This window comes from Macaca nemestrina, chromosome 16 (genome assembly GCF_043159975.1).
Source record: "Macaca nemestrina isolate mMacNem1 chromosome 16, mMacNem.hap1, whole genome shotgun sequence".
Taxonomy (NCBI): Eukaryota; Metazoa; Chordata; class Mammalia; order Primates; family Cercopithecidae; genus Macaca; species Macaca nemestrina.
In genome coordinates, this window is record NC_092140.1 from 82296654 (window position 1) to 82318035 (window position 21382).

Genomic DNA, 21382 nt, shown 5'->3' on the forward strand with positions numbered 1-21382 from the left:
CAACATGGGGCAATTTCAGCTCTTTGTATAACTGTGAGGACTGAGTGGGATAGAACACTTACAGCATTGAAAACCAATGTGCAGTATATAGTAGGCATTAAATAAAATTAGCTAACACTGGAGAGATTTGGAGGGCTATTTGATTATAGCCTTTAAAAATATAAATTAATAAATTCTTTTTTCAATGTCACTTCACAGTACTGTAGCAGACATTAGGTTGTGAGAACATTCTCCAAATTAACACATTCATAAATCAGAAGAGTGTAAAAGAATCTATAACATTTACATTGGTTCAAAGAGGGAAAAAGTCTTTTATCCTCTTCATACAGAAGAAATGCTGTTTCAAATTAATGGCATATCTTCTTTGGCACTCAAAAGCACTGAAGGAACATTTATTAATTTCAAGAGATTTTTGAAAAACACTTGTCTCTAATGCTCAGACTTTTTCAGAAAAATCCTTAAATACAGAGGCATAGAATCTGATATTAAGAGGACATGAGTATCCAGATTTAGGCATGAATCTTGGAAAAGTTATTTAACTTCCCTGTGATTACTCACTTCTAAAATGAGAATGATAATGTCTTCTCCCTCAAAGGGTAGAATTAAATGAGCTAATGTGTATCAGTGTACCTTCTGAACCATACATTCAAATAACTATACTTTTCTGTTTTGTAAGCATTATCTCCTTTGAGGATATAAAATTGTTTAGCTGAACTGAAATATACTATTGAAAAACTTAACAAATGCTGCTGAAATTAATCAGTTATAAGCTAAACTGTACTCATTAAAATTGGAATTAAAGTTTTGAAATATGCATTTTGTGATATTGATAGTGATGGCACACTCCCGGTCTCATTAAAATTTGTCAGAGAGCAAATTGATTAATAAACATACTGCAATATCCCCTTGCATTAGGTTCTTCATATGTAAAAATGTGTGATTTTTTGAGTTTATGTCATAAACATCTGACTTTATTTTCCCAGATGACATCTAAAAGCTGTAAATAAGTATTAATAATATTACATGACTAAAGCACTGGTTAGCCAGAATAATTACTGGAGTGGAACAGTGGCATATTTTCTGTACACATTTCTCTTTAATAGTATCTATTTTTGTAGCTCAGCCATTTAGAGTATAGGTATTCCCTTCCTGCTCTTCAAGGGCATTGCTTTTAGAGAATTACTTGATTTTAATTGATCTATTTCGCAGTACTCACAAATAGATAAATTGTGTTACAATGTTCAGCAAATTTTCTTTTTTTTTTTGAGACGGAGTCTCGCTCTGTGCCCAGGCTGGAGTGCAGTGGTGCGATCTCGGTTCACTGCAAGCTCCGCCTCCCAGGTTCATGCCATTCTCCCGCCTCAGCCTCCCGAGTAGCTGGGACTACAGGTGCCGACCACCACGCCCGGCTAATTTTTTGCATTTTTACTAGAGACGGGGTTTCACCGTGTTAGCCAGGATGGTCTCGATCTCCTGACCTCGGGATCCACCCGCCTCGGCTTCCCAAGGTGTTGGGATTATAGGCGTGAGCCACTGCGCCCGGCCGCATATTTTCTTTTTTCTTTTTTTTTTTTTTGAGACGGGGTCTCACTCTGTCACCCAGGCTGGAGTGCAGTACTGCGATCTCAGCTCACGGCAACCTCCGCCTCCCAGGTTCAAGCGAGTCACCTGCCTCAGCCTCCCAAGTAGCTGGGATTATAGGCGTGCACCATGTTGTCTGGCTAATCCTTGTATTTTTAGTGGAGAGGGCGTTTCACCATGTTGGCCAGGCTGGTCTTGAACTCCTGACCTCAGGTGATCCGCCTGCCTAGGCCTCCCAAAGTGCTGGGGTTACAGGCATGTGCCACCGCACCCAGCCCAAATTTTCTATTTTTATGGTACAGTAAACACTGAACATGTCAAAATATATAAGGTTGGTTTATAATGTTGCAACTGGATTTAAGTGATCACCACAATAAAGGCTAATCTTTGAGTCAGCAGAAAAGTAATTCAGAGGCTGGGCGCGGTGGCTCATGCCTGTAATCCCAGCACTTTGGGAGGCTGAGGTGCATGGATCACCTGAGGTCAGGAGTTCGAGACCAGCCTGGCCAACATGGTAAAACCCCGTCTCTACTAAAAATACAAAAATTAGCCGGGAGTGGTGGCACATGCCTGTAATCCCAGCTACTCGAGAGGCTGAGGTAGGGGAATCGCTTGAACCCGGGAGGCAGAGGTTGCAGTGAGTTGAGACTGTGTCATTGTACTACAGCCCGGGCGACAGAGAAACACTGTCTCAAAAAACAACAGAAAAGTAATTCAGACGTATAGCCTCAGAATGAAAACAGCTAAAATTCGGCCTTTCAAAAGGCAAAGGATAGCTCTAAGTACTTGGTTAAAAGGATTTAATGACTTTATTATACATAGCAGTAGGCATTTAATGTTTATGCAATAAAAATCCAGACCTTTTTAATTAAAAGATGATAGCATAACAAAATCTAGGTCTTCAGGTGCCTTCTCCTTTTTTTAAATGTATTTGTGTTCATAAATTGCTGGTCGTAAGAATTTTGGAAGGGGGAAGAGAGACCCAGATTTTTGAAACTAGGATTTCCCTAACTATAGAGTTGCCCTTTATATCCTTTTTTTGAGACGGAGTCTCGCTCTATCACCCAGGCTGGAGTCTAATGGCCCGATCTCGGCTCACTGCAAGCTCCGCCTTCCAGGTTCACACCATTCTCCTGCCTCAGCCTCCCGCCTACCTGGGACTACAGGCGCCCGCCACCACGCCCAGCTAATTTTTTGCATTTTTAGTAGAGACAAGGTTTCACCGCGTTAGCCAGGATGGTCTGGATCTCCTGACCTCCTGATTCGCCCGCCTCAGCCTCCCGAAGTGCTGGGATTACAGGCGTGAGCCACCGCACCCGGCCCAGTTGCTCTTTATATCTTAGTGGGACTTGATGCAGCCTTAGCAGGCAAAAATTAATACGCTTCAAAAGATCTTATTTTCTTATGTCTTATGTTAATTCTGGATTTTGTTTTTTAAACCTTTCTTTTAAAAGGAGTAACACCCCAACTCTTCCTCCCCCATCAAAACAGCTCAAACAGTACCCTTTGCTACTGGTCATTAGAATAAGTATCCGCTTCCATAGGGCTATCTCAACAGCTCTTTTATTCTGTTAGCTTTGGGTAAGACTTTAATACATGTGTTTATTAAGCATCAAGCCGTATCAGCACAATAATAGTGAGTTATTTAGGTGGCCCAAGGGGTGTAGAGCTGCTGTTTGGGGTAATTTAAAACTTTGACTTAAAAAAACAAAACAAAACAAGAAACCTTTGACTTAAGGCTGCAGTTTGAGAGATCAAGAGCATTTTCTTTCATACTGCAGTCCAAAGAAAGGACATTCCACCCATTTACATCCATTGCAGTTTCAATCGGTTAGGGTAGTTTCCATTTTCCATTCAAAAACTATTGAAAAAGAATGTCAGATTTGCATTTCAACAATGGATGGCAGCGATTAACCAGGCATATCACTTGCAACAAAAGCTGTTGGAGAAAAAAGAAATAATTATTTTTGTGAAAACACAAATAGCCATGACTCTATAAAAACACAACCATTCACATATTAATGAATTAATATCAGAGAACAAGTACAGTCTTCTCATATTTGATTTTTATTACTGTATCACTTTGAATATTTGTGAGAGCCTATTTACTTCTAGCAGAGGTTTACATTAGCAATATAAAGTAAAAAAAATAAATATATTAAGCCCCAGTTTTTCTTTTCAGTGTAGGAGACCCCAGATAAAGCAACAATGTATCATAGCTTTGATAGCGGGTAGACGGGATGTTGAGGGTGCACTTCTATTCAATAACATGCAAAAGGTGATATAATTCACTTTTTGAAGGCTTCCCCTTGGAGCAAGGGGAAGAGTTCAGCGAAAACTAAAGGTAAAAAGTTGAATTGACAACTAGAGGTGTTTCAAAACTGCAAATGACAATCGTTTTTGCTTTAACAATCTTCTGAAATAGGAATGTAAATCCGTGAGATTTCCTGAATCAGAGGTCTAACCATAAGCGCCGATTCCCCTAACCTAAATTTAACAAAATGAAAATTCCTCCCTACAGCTTTTGGGCTTGCTTTATCATTTTTAAATTCCTGGGAGAGACGGACATTCTCGATTATTGGTAAGAAATGCTTAGAACTAGGTTTTGACATGAAATGCCAATAAAGTAACTGCCAGTAAATTGCCCCCAATCAAACCTAACATTGCTTCGGTAGAACTATAGTCGGACCCATGAAATGTAATACGTGTGGGTGTGTGTTTTAAAACTGGAATTTCGGATGGCTTTTTCTTTTCTAGCCCTAAAAGCAATGCTTATCATTTGTGTTGCTCACATGTCCGGGCCACCTTGCCTCTTGAGTCAAACCAATGGGGATATAGCCAGGACAATGAACGAAAAAGGCGTCGCTGCTTGGAGACACCTGTTGAGATCAGTCGTTTACAGGGCCGGCCTGCCTGTGTCCTCCAGTTAAGGATGCATTGCAACCACTCCTCGTTAGAGAAGAGCCTACCCCAGAGGAGCTAAGGCAGTTAACTGGAAACAGCTGCAACATCTGTCCGGTTGCCTCGCCCCTGCCCGTGGAAGGGCGAGGAGACCGCATGGCAGCAACTGCACTGCACAAAAGACAACACCTATCACTGGGAGCCACCGGCCTTCCGTAGACCCCGCAGCTCCCGGCGCTGGGGCATCCCCCGAGGAGGCGAGGGCCGGGGGCGAGCCCAGGTGCGGCGAGGGGGAGGAGGTTTCCGCCACGCGCCGGGGAAGAAAGCCTGACTCATGTCGTGGCAGCGGCGGCGGCGGCGGCGGGCTCCTGGGAACTGAAACTCGTGATGCTGTTGCTGCGGAGAAAAGCCTCATTACCCATTCCGCAGGCGGGGGACACCACCCAGGGCGCGCACACCAAGCGCCGGCGCTCCCGCCGCCTCCGCCGGCCCTTCCGCGCCGCGCCCCCTCCTCTGCCGCGTGCCCGCGCGCGCCGGCCGCGAGTGTGAAGAGAGCAGACACACCTAGCCTGCGCGCGCGGCAGGCGCGCACCCTGCCCACCCCCACCGGGCCGAAGCAGGCAGTCCGACCCGGATTCGCTCCTTCGGCCGAAATTCCCCACCCCCACTATCCCCTCCGGCTCCACCACTCCCGGCTTCGGCGCCTCCGCCAGCCTTCGGCAATTTCCGTCCGGAGACCCGGCGCTCGCACAGGCCCGAAGATCCGCCGCCTCCTGCCCCGCCAGACCCGGCTTTATGTCTGCGGCGCCGAGGCGCATGCGCAGACGCCATCTTCCCTCCTCCTCCTCCGCCTGCCCCCTCCCCCTCCACCACCGCCTCCTCTCGCCGGCGGTCGCCCCTCCTCCTCCTGCGCTCCGCGCTGGTCCCTCCCCTCCCGATGCCGCGAGAGACTGGGGGATACGGTAGAGCCGGGGGAGCCGAAGAAGAGCACTAGTAACAACCACCATAGCCCCCTCCCCGCCCGACACCCTCCCTCGGCACCCACCCACTCCCCCGCCCCGTTTGCCGACACCGACCAACCCCACCTCTCGTTCCTTTGAACGGCGTCGGCTGCAGTCGCTGCACCAGCCCGTCTGGCCACCAACGCCGCCGAGAAAGGAGCCGCCGCCGCCTGCAGCCCCCTCCCGCTCGGTCGCGGGAGCAGCGGGGTGAGGAAGAGCCGGCTGCGGAGGAAGAGGACAAGAGAGGGTCGCACCCTCCGCCCTAGCGCACGTCCCGCCGCCCTCCGGGGAGGCTCGGGCGCCGGCCCCTTCCTCCCCGAGGACGTGTGCCGAGCCGAGGCGCCTGCCCTGAGGGAGGAAAATGCTCGGGCTCCATGGCTGCCAGTGATGGAGCGGTCCCTGGGCTCCCGCTGCCACCGCCGTCGCCGCGCCCCGGCCGTGCTCCGCGAGGACCCGGCGTCTCTGCGCGCCCGCCCGCGCCTCGTTGCTGGGCTCACCGTACCGGGCGCCCCGCCGCCGCCCCGCTCGCAGCCGCGTCGCCCCGGCCCCAGCCGCGGCCAGCGTTTCCTCACCGAGCAGCCGCCGCGAGCCCAGGGGGTTTGAAAGGGTCTGCGGGGCGCGGGGGGAGGGCCGAGCGGGGCCGGGAGGGGAGGTTTGAGCGACACTGAGCTCGGGGCTCGCCTGCGGCGGCGGCCCCGGGGGTGGCGAGGGGAAGGCGACGCTTGCTCGGCGCTGCCTCCGTGCAGAGCGGCCGGGAGGGCTTTGCAGCGGCCGCCGCCGCGGCGGGAGGAGGGGGCTGAGGCGGCTTCGGAGTTGGCCGGAGAAGGTGGGCATTTCTCGCTTTTCCTCCCCCTCCTGCGCTCTCCCCCTCCCTCCTGCCCCGCACCCCACGTGAAACGGAATATAAAGGGGGGTGTGAGGCTACAGGGGAAAGTGAATGGCGAAGGACTGAAGGGGTCCCCCCTTCGGGTCCCCGGCCGCCCTGTTCACCCTCGTTCATCCTCCTTTCCGAAGCTCGCTCTCGAAGGCAGGAGCGACCGGCGCCTTCGGCTGAGGAGGAGGAGAAGGAGGAATCGCGCCAGGCGGAGCGTCAGGTCCCGTTTTCCTCTCCGGCGTCTCGAATACAAAGATTACGGTGCAGAAGGAAATTGCACTCGCCTCCTAGGCCCCCCCCCCCCGGTACCCAACACAATGCACCAGCCGCCTGAGTCCACCGCCGCGGCCGCCGCCGCTGCAGACATTAGCGCTAGGAAGATGGCGCACCCGGCAGTGTTCCCTCGAAGGGGCAGCGGTAGTGGCAGCGCCTCTGCTCTCAATGCAGCAGGTACCGGCGTCGGTAGTAGTGCCACATCTTCCGAGGATTTTCCGCCTCCGTCGCTGCTTCAGCCGCCGCCCCCTGCAGCATCTTCTACGTCGGGACCACAGCCTCCGCCTCCACAAAGCCTGAACCTCCTTTCGCAGGCTCAGCTGCAGGCACAGCCTCTTGCGCCAGGCGGAACTCAAATGAAAAAGAAAAGTGGCTTCCAGATAACTAGCGTTACTCCTGCTCAGATCTCCGCTAGTATCAGCTCTAACAACAGTATAGCAGAGGACACTGAGAGCTATGATGATTTGGATGAATCTCACACAGAAGATCTCTCTTCTTCGGAGATCCTTGATGTGTCACTTTCCAGGGCTACTGACTTAGGGGAGCCCGAACGCAGCTCCTCAGAAGAGACCCTAAATAACTTCCAGGAAGCCGAGACACCTGGGGCAGTCTCTCCCAACCAGCCCCACCTTCCTCAGCCTCATTTGCCTCACCTTCCACAACAGAATGTTGTGATCAATGGGAATGCTCATCCACACCACCTCCATCACCACCATCACATTCATCATGGGCACCACCTCCAACATGGGCACCACCATCCATCTCATGTTGCTGTGGCCAGTGCATCCATTCCTGGTGGGCCACCCTCAAGCCCAGTATCTAGAAAACTCTCTACAACTGGAAGCTCTGACAGTATCACACCAGTTGCACCAACTTCTGCTGTATCATCCAGTGGTTCACCTGCATCTGTAATGACTAATATACGTGCTCCAAGTACTACAGGTGGAATAGGTATAAGTTCTGTTACTGGCACTAGTACAGTAAATAATGTTAATATTACTGCTGTGGGTAGTTTGAATCCTAATATGACAAGCAGCATGCTTGGTAATGCTAATATAAGTACAAGCAATATTCCTAGTGCTGCTAGTGTGAGTGTTGGGCCTGGAGTTACCAGTGGTGTTAATGTGAATATCTTGAGTGGCATGGGCAATGGTACTATTTCTTCCTCCGCTGCCGTTAGCAGTGTCCCTAATGCAGCTGCAGGGATGACTGGGGGATCGGTTTCAAGTCAGCAGCAACAACCAACAGTTAACACTTCGAGGTTCAGAGTTGTGAAGTTAGATTCTAGTTCTGAGCCCTTTAAAAAAGGTAGATGGACTTGCACTGAGTTCTATGAAAAAGAAAATGCTGTACCTGCTACAGAAGGTGTGCTGATAAATAAAGTGGTGGAGACTGTAAAGCAAAATCCGATAGAAGTGACTTCTGAAAGGGAGAGCACTAGTGGGAGTTCAGTGAGCAGTAGTGTCAGCACACTGAGTCACTATACAGAGAGTGTGGGAAGTGGAGAGATGGGAGCTCCTACTGTGGTGGTGCAGCAGCAGCAACAACAGCAACAACCAGCTCTCCAAGGTGTGACCCTCCAGCAGATGGATTTTGGTAGCCCTGGTCCACAGAGTATTCCAGCAGTTAGTATACCACAGAGTATTTCTCAGTCACAGATCTCACAAGTACAGTTGCAGTCTCAAGAACTGAGCTATCAGCAAAAGCAAAGTCTTCAGCCAGTACCTCTGCAAGCCACTATGAGTGCTGCAACTGGTATCCAGCCATCGCCTGTAAATGTGGTTGGTGTAACTTCAGCTTTAGGTCAGCAGCCTTCCATTTCCAGTTTGGCTCAACCCCAGCTCCCATATTCTCAGGCGGCTCCTCCAGTGCAAACTCCCCTTCCAGGGGCACCACCTCCCCAACAGTTACAGTATGGACAACAGCAACCAATGGTTTCTACACAGATGGCCCCAGGCCATGTCAAATCAGTGACTCAAAATCCTGCTTCAGAGTATGTACAACAGCAGCCAATTCTTCAAACAGCAGTGTCGTCCGGACAGCCCAGTTCTGCAGGAGTGGGAGCAGGAACAACAGTGATTCCTGTGGCTCAGCCACAGGGTATCCAGCTGCCAGTGCAGCCCACAGCAGTCCCAGCACAACCTGCAGGGGCATCTGTCCAGCCTGTTGGCCAGGCTCAGGCAGCAGTGTCTGCTGTACCTACTGGCAGTCAGATTGCAAATATTGGTCAGCAAGCAAACATACCTACTGCAGTGCAGCAGCCCTCTACCCAGGTTCCACCTTCAGTTATTCAGCAAGGTGCTCCTCCATCTTCGCAAGTGGTTCCACCTGCTCAAACTGGGATTATTCATCAGGGAGTTCAAACTAGCGCTGCAAGCCTTCCTCAACAATTGGTTATTGCATCCCAAAGTACCTTGTTAACTGTGCCTCCCCAGCCACAAGGAGTAGAACCAGTAGCTCAAGGAGTTGTTTCACAGCAGTTGCCTGCAGTTAGTCCTTTGCCCTCTGCTAGCAGTATTTCTGTTACAAGTCAGGTTAGTTCAACTGGTCCTTCTGGAATGCCTTCTGCCCCAGCAAACTTGGTTCCACCACAAAATATAGCACAAACCCCTGCTACCCAAAATGGTAATTTGGTTCAAAGTGTTAGTCAATCTCCCTTGATAGCAACTAATATAAATTTGCCTTTGGCACAACAGATACCACTAAGTTCTACCCAGTTCTCTGCACAATCATTAGCTCAGGCAATTGGAAGCCAAATTGAAGATGCCAGGCGCCCAGCGGAGCCCTCCTTAGTTGGCTTACCTCAGACTATCAGTGGTGACAGTGGGGGAATGTCAGCAGTTTCAGATGGGAGTAGCAGCAGCCTAGCAGCCTCTGCTTCTCTTTTCCCGTTGAAGGTGCTACCGCTGACGACACCCCTGGTGGATGGCGAGGATGAGAGGTAAGATCATGTCATATTTCTGGAGACATTCAACAGATTTGAAGTGATCTATTTAGTAGCTACATGTATGCACAGAATTAGTTCAAAGCATTGTATATTTTCATTTTTGTGAAGAATGCATTTTTATGGGAAGTTTTATAGAGCAAGAGTTATGGAATGGTTTCAGAGTGGGTAGGAAATAGTAATATGTAAACAATATTTTCAGAATAGTTGTTGAGCATGTGTTCACATTAAAAATAGGTTTGGGGGCACCAAGTGGTTTTATTATCTATAAAATGCTTTTTAGAAATATTTATGGAAAGCTTAATTTTTGCTAGCCCACATAATAGTTAATCTATTTTGAGCTGCTAAAATAATCTCTTGGGGGGGTTGTGGTTCCCACGTTTGTTCTCCTTTACTAGACATTCTTTTTTCATTTCTACTGTTTGATCTTAGTCTGTGAAAGATATTGTTGCCTGCTTTTCCTAGTCAGATACGGTATGAAAGATGACTTAATCTGGGTTATATAGGTTGCCCTCATACCGCAACTGACCAACTTTTGTCTGCTTATTTAATGGTCATTTTATCTGAACAGTAAAGGAATGGGAATCTTAAAGTATTTTGCGGGAAAGGAGGACATAAACTATCAAAATAACCAGATTTATCTTGTTAGTATGCTGTACATTTTTTCTTTTGCATGGTAGATCAAGGTGGTAGCCATTTTAAAGAATAGAAGAAAGTAAGTCTTGGAGGATTGAATTTGTAGAGGCATGAAAATAAGACCTTGGTCTCCGGCTAATCTCCACCTCTTCCTTTTTTTCCTTACCAAAAAGATACGGAAAGCCTAAAGTACATTATTAAACCAAGCGTTTTTCCACAGACTGAAAATAATATGCCAGTAACTCTTACTGAATCAAATTGTGTCTTTGAAGCTGACTGGCTAGAAAAGTTGTGAAATCTTTCATGTTTCTACATCGTTTTAAACCCTACTTGATTTTTAAAGTAATGTTCTTTCACAAATTTGCCAGTGTGTTACTAACCTTGATTAAAATACTATTATAGGAGTTATGAAAAGACATCATTTTCACTGTGGAATTTGGAGTTAAGCATGCAAGATATTTAATTATTTTAGTATTGGAGGGTTTTGTGAGTAAACTTTCATCAAGCTAATATAAGCATTTATATTTTATATGTATGTTTGTGGGTTTTGCTTTGGAAAAATTGAGCATATTGCAAAATAATTGTAATTTTAGAAAAAGAAAGGTCAAATGTTTCAGTGAGGTTTTTGTTATTTAGTTGTTTAAAAGATAAGGTAAAGACATGGTTAAATTGATAAAGTCTTGTCTTTCAGGATTTTTATTATTTTTCTAATAGTCATGTAATTAAAACCTTGTTACCTAACCAAATGTATTCTGTATTATTTGTACAAAACTGTAGTCTAAAAGATAAACTTTTAGGAGGTACTTTCTTTAATTGTTCCATTATTATTGTTAAACCTTTAATTTTCTCATACTAATACCTGTAATTTTAAAAGAATTATTTACCACAATTATTAATGTTTTTTAAGTCAAATTTATGATTTGAGTGAAGCCTTTATAAAAACAGCTATATTATGTGGATGCTAAGTTTAGAGAAATAAAAGATGGGTAAAATACACAAACGAAAACACTCATTTTGAATTCAAACTTGCCTTGATTTTGTAATTACCATTTGTGGTCCCCTGGCTTGTCTTTCCCCTCTTTTTCCTCCTATTGGTAGGACATGATAGGATTTTCCACAGCTTGCTGTTCCAGACAAAGTCAGATGATGCTACTTTCAACTAGATTTTTAATTATAGGAATAGGGTTCCAGTTTAAGATATTAATATAAAATTAATTTTTCCAGATAATAATTGCTAAAGGGATTAATAAGCCAATTATGGAAATTATGGAATTCTAAAAAGGAACAAGAAGACATAATGAGAAATAAGGAAATACTGATCTAATATAACAAGTTGTCTTCAGACACTGTACACATTCAATTATAATTATGTTTACCAGTCTCTCCCACAAGACCAGGAGTTCCTCAAGAGCAGGGACTGTTTTGAATTTACTACCTATTTGGGCCTTGGTTAGTTAACATCAAAGTTTTGTGATTAAAAACCAGAAAATTTTTGTTTTAGCCATATCTTAAATTCTGTAAAATCGGAATGTAGCCCTAAAACACCTCGTAAGATTAGAAAATATATATATTATATTCTTCATTGTGTTTTACTGAAGATTATTTCTTTTATCACTACAGTTTGGAAAAAGAAATTAATTTCATTTAAATTTGCCCTTGAAAGATAAATTAAGAATAACTACAAGAGAAAACAATGATATGATTTAAAAACTTTTAAAACCTTTCTTCCCATGGTAGCCTCTGTGTCACTTGCATCTTGTGGGCTTGGTCACCATTTGTCTCAGGAGAGAGAGACTACATATATAATTTTAATATTGTGAATCAGGAAATGTGTTAACAATATAACTTGGGTAGTAGGACAAATGAGGATGGTTATCTTTTAGTCATCTTTTGAAATAATACTCTAACACTTTAGATTATAAAATGTTTAGACATGTGGAAAGTGCCTTCACTTGATCACTGGGAGAGACTATAAACATGGATCAGGGTGTTAAGATTATGTATCTTGTTTTGAAAAAAATCATTCTTATTTAAAAGGTCTTAATGTCAGGCCATGTGCGGTGGCTCACACCTGTAATCCTAGCACTTTGGGAGGCTGAGGTGGGTGAATTACTTGTGCCCAGAAATTTGAGACCAGCCTGGGCAACATGGCAAAACCCTGTCTCTACAAAAAAATAACAAAAATTAGCCAGGCATGGTGGCGCATGTGTGTAGTTCCCAGCTACCTGGAAGGCTGAGGTGGTAGGATCACTGGAGCCCTGGAGGTCAAGGCTGCAGTGAGCTGGGGTCACGCCAGTGTACTCCAGCCTGGGTGGCACAGCAGGACCCTGTCTCAAAAAAAAAACAAAAAAAGTCTTAATGTCTTAGACTATAACATGAACCGTGAATTCTCCTTTACAAGAATGGGAAAATACAGATATTTCATCTTTTATGTTTTGTGACCGTTATTATTAGCACAGCCTCTTAATGTGAAATGGGTCAAACTTCCATACATCCTTCAAGACTTAGCTCAGATGTTCTCTTCAAAGCATTGTTTTCACTCAGGGGATGTTGTTTCCTTAGCACTTTTTAATATTCCTCTATTTAAGCACTATATACATTCAATTATAATTATGTTTACCAGTCTTTCCCACAAGACTAGAAGTTCCTCAAGGGCAGGGACAAAGTATTTTTTTTGCTAAATAATTAGCAGAGATTTCTCTGATTTTGTTTTTTTTTGTCATGATTTGAAGTTTATATTGTCCCTTATCTTAAGCACAACTGTGAGAGATGCAGGATCATATAATTTATGCAACAAATGGAAAGGAAATGGATAAAAAGACTTGCTTTTTTTGTACCTCTCTTCAACATTTTTAAGTGAATTGATGTCTGTCTTCTAAGTACAGTGCCTGTTTTATAGTAGGTCCTCAAATATTTAAGAGGCATGCATGTTACTTATAAAATAGGGGTAATACTCATTTTGCCTACTTCTGAGGATGGCAGTAGTTATCAGTTAAAATACTTTAACTAAAATACCGAATTATAATTTTTAAAGTTTTTTTTCAAGATATACATGCACAGTTTAAAGATAGTTTAAATGGTTGTCCAAGAAATACATGGAAGAGCTTCCTGCAGCCTTACTTTCCAGTTTTCCTTTCCTAGAAATAATCACTTTCATCTCTTTTAGATGATTATTGTGGTATTTACCTCCCAGTCTCTAAATAACTTGCTTGTCTTACTACTAGATTTGTAACATAGCCTGCTGGTTAGGAGCATGGACTGTGGAGTTAGATTGCCTAGATTTGAATTTTCTTGTCATTTACTAGTTTTAAGTAACATTGGGCTATTTATCCTCTTTATGCCTCAATTTTCTCATTAAAAAAATGATGACAATAGTAGTTACCTCATAGGGTTGACATAAGAATTGAATTAATTTGGAAATTCCCTAGAACTCTGTCTAACTCACATGCCCTATGTAAATATTTGTTAAATAAAATACACCTTTCATTTGTTTTTGTCTTTATTAACTTCCTGGATAGAAAATGAAGATTTAATTTTGTTGTTACCATCTATCTACCTGGTCTCCTTTTTTCCCGGTACCCTTCCTCCCAGTAGTTATCACTATTGATTATTCAGTATTCTTGTCAAATACTACTTTTCCTATCCTGTACAGTGTTTTGTGGCTGTTTCCCTTTTCTGTCTCCACCTGTCTGTAATAGAAATGGGTTTTCCTCCACTCCCAAGTTTTCATCTGTCAGCATTGTCTGTTTTCTCCAAGTTGCCCCTCCTTTCCCCACCCTCTTCCCATTTTTGTATGTTTTGGGCTCTACCTTTCCTGTAGAACCTTTCCTTAGATGTCTGGTAAGTCTTGATTGTCTGCTTGCAAATAAGTGTTAAAGGACTAAAGAGCTGATTAGAAATTTGCAGTGTGGGGCTGGCCATGGTGGCTCATGCCTATAATTCCAGCACTGGGAGACCAAGGTGAGAGGATTGCTTGAGGCCAGGAGTTTGAGATTAGTTTGGGCAATATAGCAAGATCCTGTCTCTACTATATATATATGTGTATGTATATATATACATATTTTTAATTCTTTTTCCATGTGGCTTGTTTACTCTTTACCACAGAGTAATCTGGCTGGAGTTCATTATCTTTTTTTTACCTCTTTGCCTAGTGTTCTCAATATTTATCACTAATTCCACTTTTCATCAGATGCCTTTTAAGATGTTCCAATATCAGATACTGTTAACAATTTTATCTTAGGAAGTTTCATACCCCCTGACCTCCATTCTTGACTGGTTGCCTTCTTGGCTTGGTACACAACCATTATTCTGGGATTCGTTTCACTTTCTCTTGTGTTGGATCTCCATTTTCCAGAGACTAGTGTCTTTATTCTTAGTTTACTTGTTTTAAAATGGCTTTAGTTTACTCTGACACTTTCTTAGGTGAAGAAAACCAAGGGAGGGGAAGTTATGTTCTCTTATATTTTGTGCCATTACTTTCTAACATCCATATTGCTTTTGAGAAATCTGAAGCCATTCTGATTTCTCATATATTGTATGTGACCTGTGTATTTTGTTTTTCCTTCCTTTTCTTTCTCCTTCCTTTTCCTCCCCTCATTTTTAAAACATCTAAAAGCATTATAAGATTTTATGTTTCCAGTGTTCTGAAGTTTTGCCATGATGGATCTTTGTGTGGGTCGTTTTTCATCCACTGTGCTGAGTACTTGGTGAACCGTTTCAGTTTGGAAACATCTTTTCATTCTGGGACTTTTTCTTGAGTCAGGTTGTTGATTATGTCTTTCCATTTTTTCTCTCTTTCTCAAACTCCTCTTTTTTGGATAATGGACCTTCTTGACTGGTCTTCTAATTTCCTTTTGTTTTCTCAACTATTTTTCACCTGTTTTTCTTTTTGCTCTATTGAGTTTCCATTTCCCTTATCACATATTTAATTTCCAAGTCCTTTTTTTTTTTTTTGCTCCTTGTTAATAGTATACTATTCTATTTTAGTAATGATAGTATTTTTTTCTTAGCTATCTGAATATATAAAATGTTAGCTTTTTTTTTAAGTTTTTTTTTTTTTTTTTTTTTTCCTTTCTGTGTGGTCTATTTCCTCCGGTTTTTATTTTCTTACTTTTTGTTTGCTTTGGTCTTTTTCTTTCATCTTATAGCTGTTCCTAAGATAGTTGGTAGTCATGTGTAAGAGTAAGGAATTAAAACGCTAATTAGAAATTCTGAGTGTGGCTTGTCAATTGTTAGCTTTCCTATATGGTAACCTGGCTGGGCTGTTTGATTGGAGGACTTCTAGTGTTGGTTTCTTCTTCTATATCCTCCTAGCTGGTTAGGTCCCTATAAGAAGGCTCTCCTGATTTCTTGCTTGGAATTGAAGGCCTTTCAACAAGCATTCTGTGGGGTGGGCAGTGAGGGGGATGTGGAATGAGAGGTTTTCGGGGGATCCCCAGATACGTTTCTTCACTCAACCCTGTTTTCAGTATGTTCCGCATTTTGCTGTGCCTGATTTCCTTAGTCCTGTGATCTTATGTTTTACCTTCTTCAGACAATATACTTTTTTTTTTTCTTGGGATTAGGGAGGGACAGTTGGGAATCTGTAGGACTGGCTGCTTCTTAAACTGACTTCTAAACAATCTTTTTAATTTTAGCACCCTTTCCCCCCACATCCCACTTACATAGATGTGGTACTGCCAATTCCTGAGTCTTTTGGGGATTTTGCAGTTTAAATTGGGTTTGTTCTTGGCGTTCTCCATTGTTTGCTAAAGATTTAATTTTCTAGTGTTTGCTAAGTCATTTGTCACTCAACTGTCTGCTTTCCAGCTTTCAAATGTTTTTTGCTATTGTCTTTTCATCTGCCTCAGTTTTTGTGGGCTTATGTCTTTATATCTTAACAAATTGCTTTTCTGTCATTTTAGTGGGGTTTTAGGGAAGGAGTGAAAAAATAGATGTGTGTGTTTAGTATTATTACACATCTGTTTCGATGGTAGAATACTATTAAGTGTAAAGAATGATGCTAATTTTAATAAAGTCATTGCTCCAAGTTAGTTCTCTAATGAATACATAAATTTTAAGAGTGGAATTACTTGGTTTATATTCATTAGAAGTAAGAATAGTATGTAATTCAGAATTTCAGTTCATAGAAGTGATGAAAAGTGTTAGTATTAGATTCAGTTAATATCTACCATATTTAACCACTCTAAACTGGTGAATTAATTTTTTTTCTATTTTATTGGTGAATAAACTGAAACTTGCTGAGTGTTTAGAGAGGGTGAGTTGTCTAAGGTTACATGCATAACAGTAAAGCAGAGCTAGGATTCAAGGCTGTTTTTTCATTTGAAAATCTAGTGCCGTTTTACTTCTAACAGAGCTAGTAAGAGGTAAGGCTAGTGCCCATAAGGAATTCTTAAGAGTGTCTGAAAACCTAAAAAAAAGGGCAGGCTTCGTTGCTTCATCGCTTTGTGCATTTGTGTAACTGATGGAATTGCCATAGAACGTAACATTTCCTTGCAAGTCCTTGGTGAGAAAAAAGTGGATAAAGTCATAACAGTGGTGTGCCTGGAATGCATTAGACATTCAAATGTTAAATGTTAAGGTGGACAGGGGTATTTTTTTTCTTTTGAAACTTATGTGGAAATTTTAGGAAAACCATTTTAATTTTTTAATAATTTAGATTCAGCCTTTGCAACATTGGCTTCAGAATTACAAAACACATAAATGCTATTTCTTGTTTAGAAAGTTCAATTTCACACCTGTAATCCCAGCACTTTGGGGGGCCAGGATAGGAGGATCACTTGAACTCAGGAGTTCAAGACCAACCTAGGCAACATAGTCCCCATCTCAATTTAAAAAATTAGATAAAAGAGAAAGTTTAATTTAAAATATGAAGCTGTTAAGCATGACCTGTTCTGGTGCTGCAGTATTAGAACTTTGGTGGTTTTTGCCTTCTCACTGTTGTTAAAGTTGAATATGTCATGGTAAGAACATGCTTTACTGGCTCATCAAGAAAAACTACACGGGTTGAAAAATTTTAGAGTATCTATACTGATTTTTAAAAAATTATAACAACTTTTTAGATTCTAGGTTAACTTTTTTCCTAGTGTCACATATATTCAAAAGCTGCCCTCCACCACCCCATTTCTTCTTTACCAGTCAATTTGACCAGGAAATCTTGACCTTTCAGCACAATTAGGCCTACTTGACCTTTGTTTGCCCTCCTCGAAACACTCTATTTTGCTTTTTGTGATAATCTTCCATTTTCTTCCCAGTCTTCTGGCCATTGCTTTTCAGTCTCTCTCTCAGATTTCTCTCTTCTGTCAGACTCTGTTTCCTAGGTTTTTCTGAGTCTTCTTTATACTTACTGCCTTTTCCCTAGGTAATCATTTGTCCCCATGGCTGTAAAGACAGTTTGTATGCTATTGGCTCCTGAATGCCTATCACTAGTCCAGACTTCTCTTCTTAGCCTTACACTGGTAAAGTCATCTGCCTTCATAACATCTCTGCTTGCATTCTTATAGGCTTATCAGTCTCAACAGGTCATAAACGTAACTCTTGATTACCTAGCCCCTCAAATTTCCTCTTTTAGTTGTCTTTATTTTGATAAATATCATTTCTTTTTTTTTTTTTTTTTTATTGAGACGGAGTCTCGCTCTGTTGCCCAGGCTGGAATGCAGTGGCCAGATCTCAGCTCACTGCAAGCTCCGCCTCCCAGGTTTACGCCATTCTCCTGCCTCAGCCTCCACAGTAGCTGGGACTACAGGCGCCCGCCACCTCGCCCGGCTAGTTTTTTGTATTTTTTAGTAGAGACGGGGTTTCACCGGGTTAGCCAGGATGGTCTCGATCTCCTGACCTTGTGATCCGCCCGTCTCGGCCTCCCAAAGTGCTGGGATTACAGGCTTGAGCCACCGCGCCCGGCCAAATATCATTTCTTAATGCAGTTCTTCACTTTAGAAACTTGAGAGTCATTCCTGATAGTTTCTTTTCCTCGCTCTCTACATCTTGATCATTTCTTTAAGATATATCTTCATCTTTTTTTTTTCTATCCTTACTGCCATTGCTCTAAGATAACATCAGCTCTCATTTAATGCACTGCATGTAGTAGCTTCCTCACAGAGCCTCCTGCATATGTCTTGTCTTTTTCTGATATTGTATCTTATTCTTAAAATGGAAGTCTGCTCAGGTAACTCACTTGCCCAGAACCCCTTTTAAGCCTTTCCATTTATTTTAAGGTTATTTCTTTCTGTCTTTGCTTACTGCTGGCTTCATCATGCTTCTTTCCCCCAACTTTCTTCATTCCAGTTGTACTTGACCTTTCAGAAAGTTTTTCAGTTTTCATCCATTCTTCTAGGCCTTTGCACATGCTGGTATTTTAGCCTGAATATCCCCTATGCCATCTCACTTTCATTCAGCTTTAAAGCTGAACTCACTTTTTGAGAGGCTGCCTCTGACGTACCAATCTAAACTTAGGTTCTTTGTTAATAACTGTTTAATAGCACCTTGTTCTTTTCTTTTATAATGCTTATTACAGTTTGTATTTAGATTTTGTTTTCATGATTATCTGATTATTTTAAGCTTCATGAATAGAAATGGGGATGTTTGATGTGCTCCGTGTATTCAAAGCCTATTTGAGTGCCTATTAGATAAAATCTGCTTAATCAAGAAAATATACTGTTAATATTGGCATAAGAAAGACCAAGGAGAACTTACATTTCTAAAAACAGAAAGATAAAATTCTTTATGATCAGGTGATAAAACTGTTTTCTCCTTTAAGAGAGAATTAACTGATTTACTTTTTGCTGTGTGTGTGAGCCAAAAAAACCAGTGCTTAGGTATAATCAAATATGGTCCTTGTCCCCAGGGAGTGTATAATAGTATAATAAGATATATATGCATGTGGCAGTTATTTGGCAATATAAGGACTAAGTAATAGTTTTAAGCAACATGAAATATTAAATCAAAGAATCAGAAACTTAAGAGTTGGAAATCTTGATCTCATTCAACCCATGAAGGAACAAGTTTTGATTAGGTGAATTCGCTGAGACATTTTTTATTATTTATTTATTTATTTATTTATTTATTTTATTTATTTATTTTATTTATTTTTTTTTTTGAGACAGAGTCTCGCTCAGTCGCCCAGGCTGGAGTGCAGTGGCGTGATCTCAGCTCACTGCAAGCTCCGCCTTCCGGGTTCACGCCATTCTCCTGCCTCAGCCTCCTGAGTAGCTGGGACTACAGGCGCCCACCACTATGCCCGGCTAATTTTTTTTGTATTTTTAGTACAGATGGGGTTTCACCGTGTTAGCCAGGATGGTCTCTATCTCCTGACCTCGTGATCCGCCCGTCTCAGCTTCCCAAAGTGCTGGGATTACAGGTGTGAGCCACCGCGCCCGGCCGAGACAATTTTACAAATTGTTTCTTAGACTGTACCTGGAACATGGGTTTTCAAAAGACATAAGCAAAGTTCACAGATGGTATGGATTTGAACTTTGGTAGGTCAGAAAAGCAGTGTTATTTAAAGTGACTTTTCACAAGTTTTAGGGTGAAGGAAAATGTTTCAAGTGGGAGAATATTAATAAAAATGGGGGGAAATAAGAAAAACACCTGGGCAGCAGTGAGGCAACAGTTGGATTTACTAGAGTTAATAAGTCTCGTCACTGTCCAGGAAGTGATAGGAAGTGACTGAAGGTTGAATTGCGGAATGGTTGGCCCTCAATACTTGTTGACTAAATGGTGTTCCGGGAAGATTAGTGTAAAGGGAATCTGTAGTTTGGATTGAAGTGGGAAGCAGGAAGAACCATGTTGGACGTTATACATTTATATAATTTGTTAATGAATGAAGGAAATAAATGAGGGGGGATAGTGAATTTCATTGCAAAATGATTCAGTACAGGGTTTCTTTGCTTAGCAGAGTCCACAATTTAACAAAACTCTGTATTCACTTTCCTGTCTTCTCTCTCAAAGCAATATGTTACTCTTCTCATTTTGAAAAAGGGGAAAAAAAATCCCCAAAACCCATTTTCCCAAAAAATTGATGACCCAGCCTCCATTTTAAATATTTGAAGGGTAAGTGGTTATAACCTTAAGACAGGGTTTTCTGCAATTTAATTTTTTTTTTTTTTGGGGGATGTAGTTTTGTTCTTGTTGCCCAGGCTGGAGTGCAGTGGCACAATCTTGGCTCATTGCAACCTCCGCCTCCCAGATTCAAGCGATTCTCCTGCCTCAGCCTCCCAAGTAACTGGGATTACAGGAACGTACCACCATGCCCAGCTAATTTTTTGTATTTAGTAGAGATGGGGTTTCACCATGTTGGTCAGGCTGGTCTCGAACTCCTGACCTCAGGTGGTCCACCCACCTGGGCTGTCCCAAATATATTTAGTGGTGAAAAATCCAGGTAAATGTGAACTAACACGAATATTTAGAACTAGTTCTTTTTATCAGTGATTGTAGAGACCTTTGCTGGCTTCCTTTTCGTACTACATAGATTTCCACTGTCAGTCTCTTCCAGGCAGTAGAGAGGAGGAATTCTTTTTTTTCTGTCTGCTGGGGACTCCTGGGTCTCTACCAAAAAGGAAGTGGTGTACATCTTAAATTATTTAAAATGTGAAAAACATCCGTGCTACCGTTGATACTAAATGTGAGCATTTTGATTATTTTGAGCATTTTGATGTTTAAAGAGCCACAGTAGTAATGTTTATTTGGTTCCTTGTTGGTGCGCCTTTTCACGTTGCCATTTTCAAAGTATAAGGATATATATATACACATGTATGTAGATACACGTATAAAGAAATACAATTTTTTGGTCTGGGCTTAATGGCTTGCGCCTGTAGTCCCAGTACTTTGGGAGTCTGAGGCGGGTTGATTGCTGGAGTCCAGGAGTTCGAGACCAGTCTGGGCAACATGGTAAAACCCTGTCTCTACAAAAAAAATACAGAAATTAGCTGGGCATGGTGGTGTGCACACCTGTTGTCCCAGCTGCGTGGGAGGTTGAGGTGGAAGGAATGATTGAACCTGGGAGGTGGAGGTTGCAGTGAGCTGAGATGGCGCCACTGTACTCCAGCCTGAGTGACAGAGTGAGACCCTGTCTTGAAAATATAGCTGGCCGTGGTGACTTACGCCTGTAATCCCAGCACTTTGGGGGCCCAGGTGGGTGGACCACCTGAGGTCAGGAGTTCGAGACCAGCCTGACCA

At 42.6% G+C, this 21382-nt stretch overlaps 1 protein-coding gene across 7 annotated transcripts in view; it reads left to right on the forward strand.

The window, feature by feature from the left end:
• The first annotated feature begins 5502 nt into the window (after positions 1 to 5502).
• LOC105491702 (TSC22 domain family member 1) overlaps positions 5503 to 21382 on the forward strand; it is a 145184-nt gene continuing 129304 nt past the window's right edge. For 3 of the 7 annotated variants that reach the window (XM_011758286.3, XM_011758287.2, XM_071081352.1), the window contains exons 1-2: positions 5503 to 6080; positions 6498 to 9571. In XM_011758286.3, the coding sequence (XP_011756588.2) occupies positions 5871 to 6080; positions 6498 to 9571 (3284 nt within the window). In that variant the 5' untranslated portion in view covers positions 5503 to 5870. Of the gene's footprint in view, positions 6081 to 6315; positions 9572 to 21382 lie in introns of those variants that run through there. The other 4 variants (XM_011758289.3, XM_011758290.2, XM_011758288.2 and 1 more) reach the window with 3 other exon arrangements.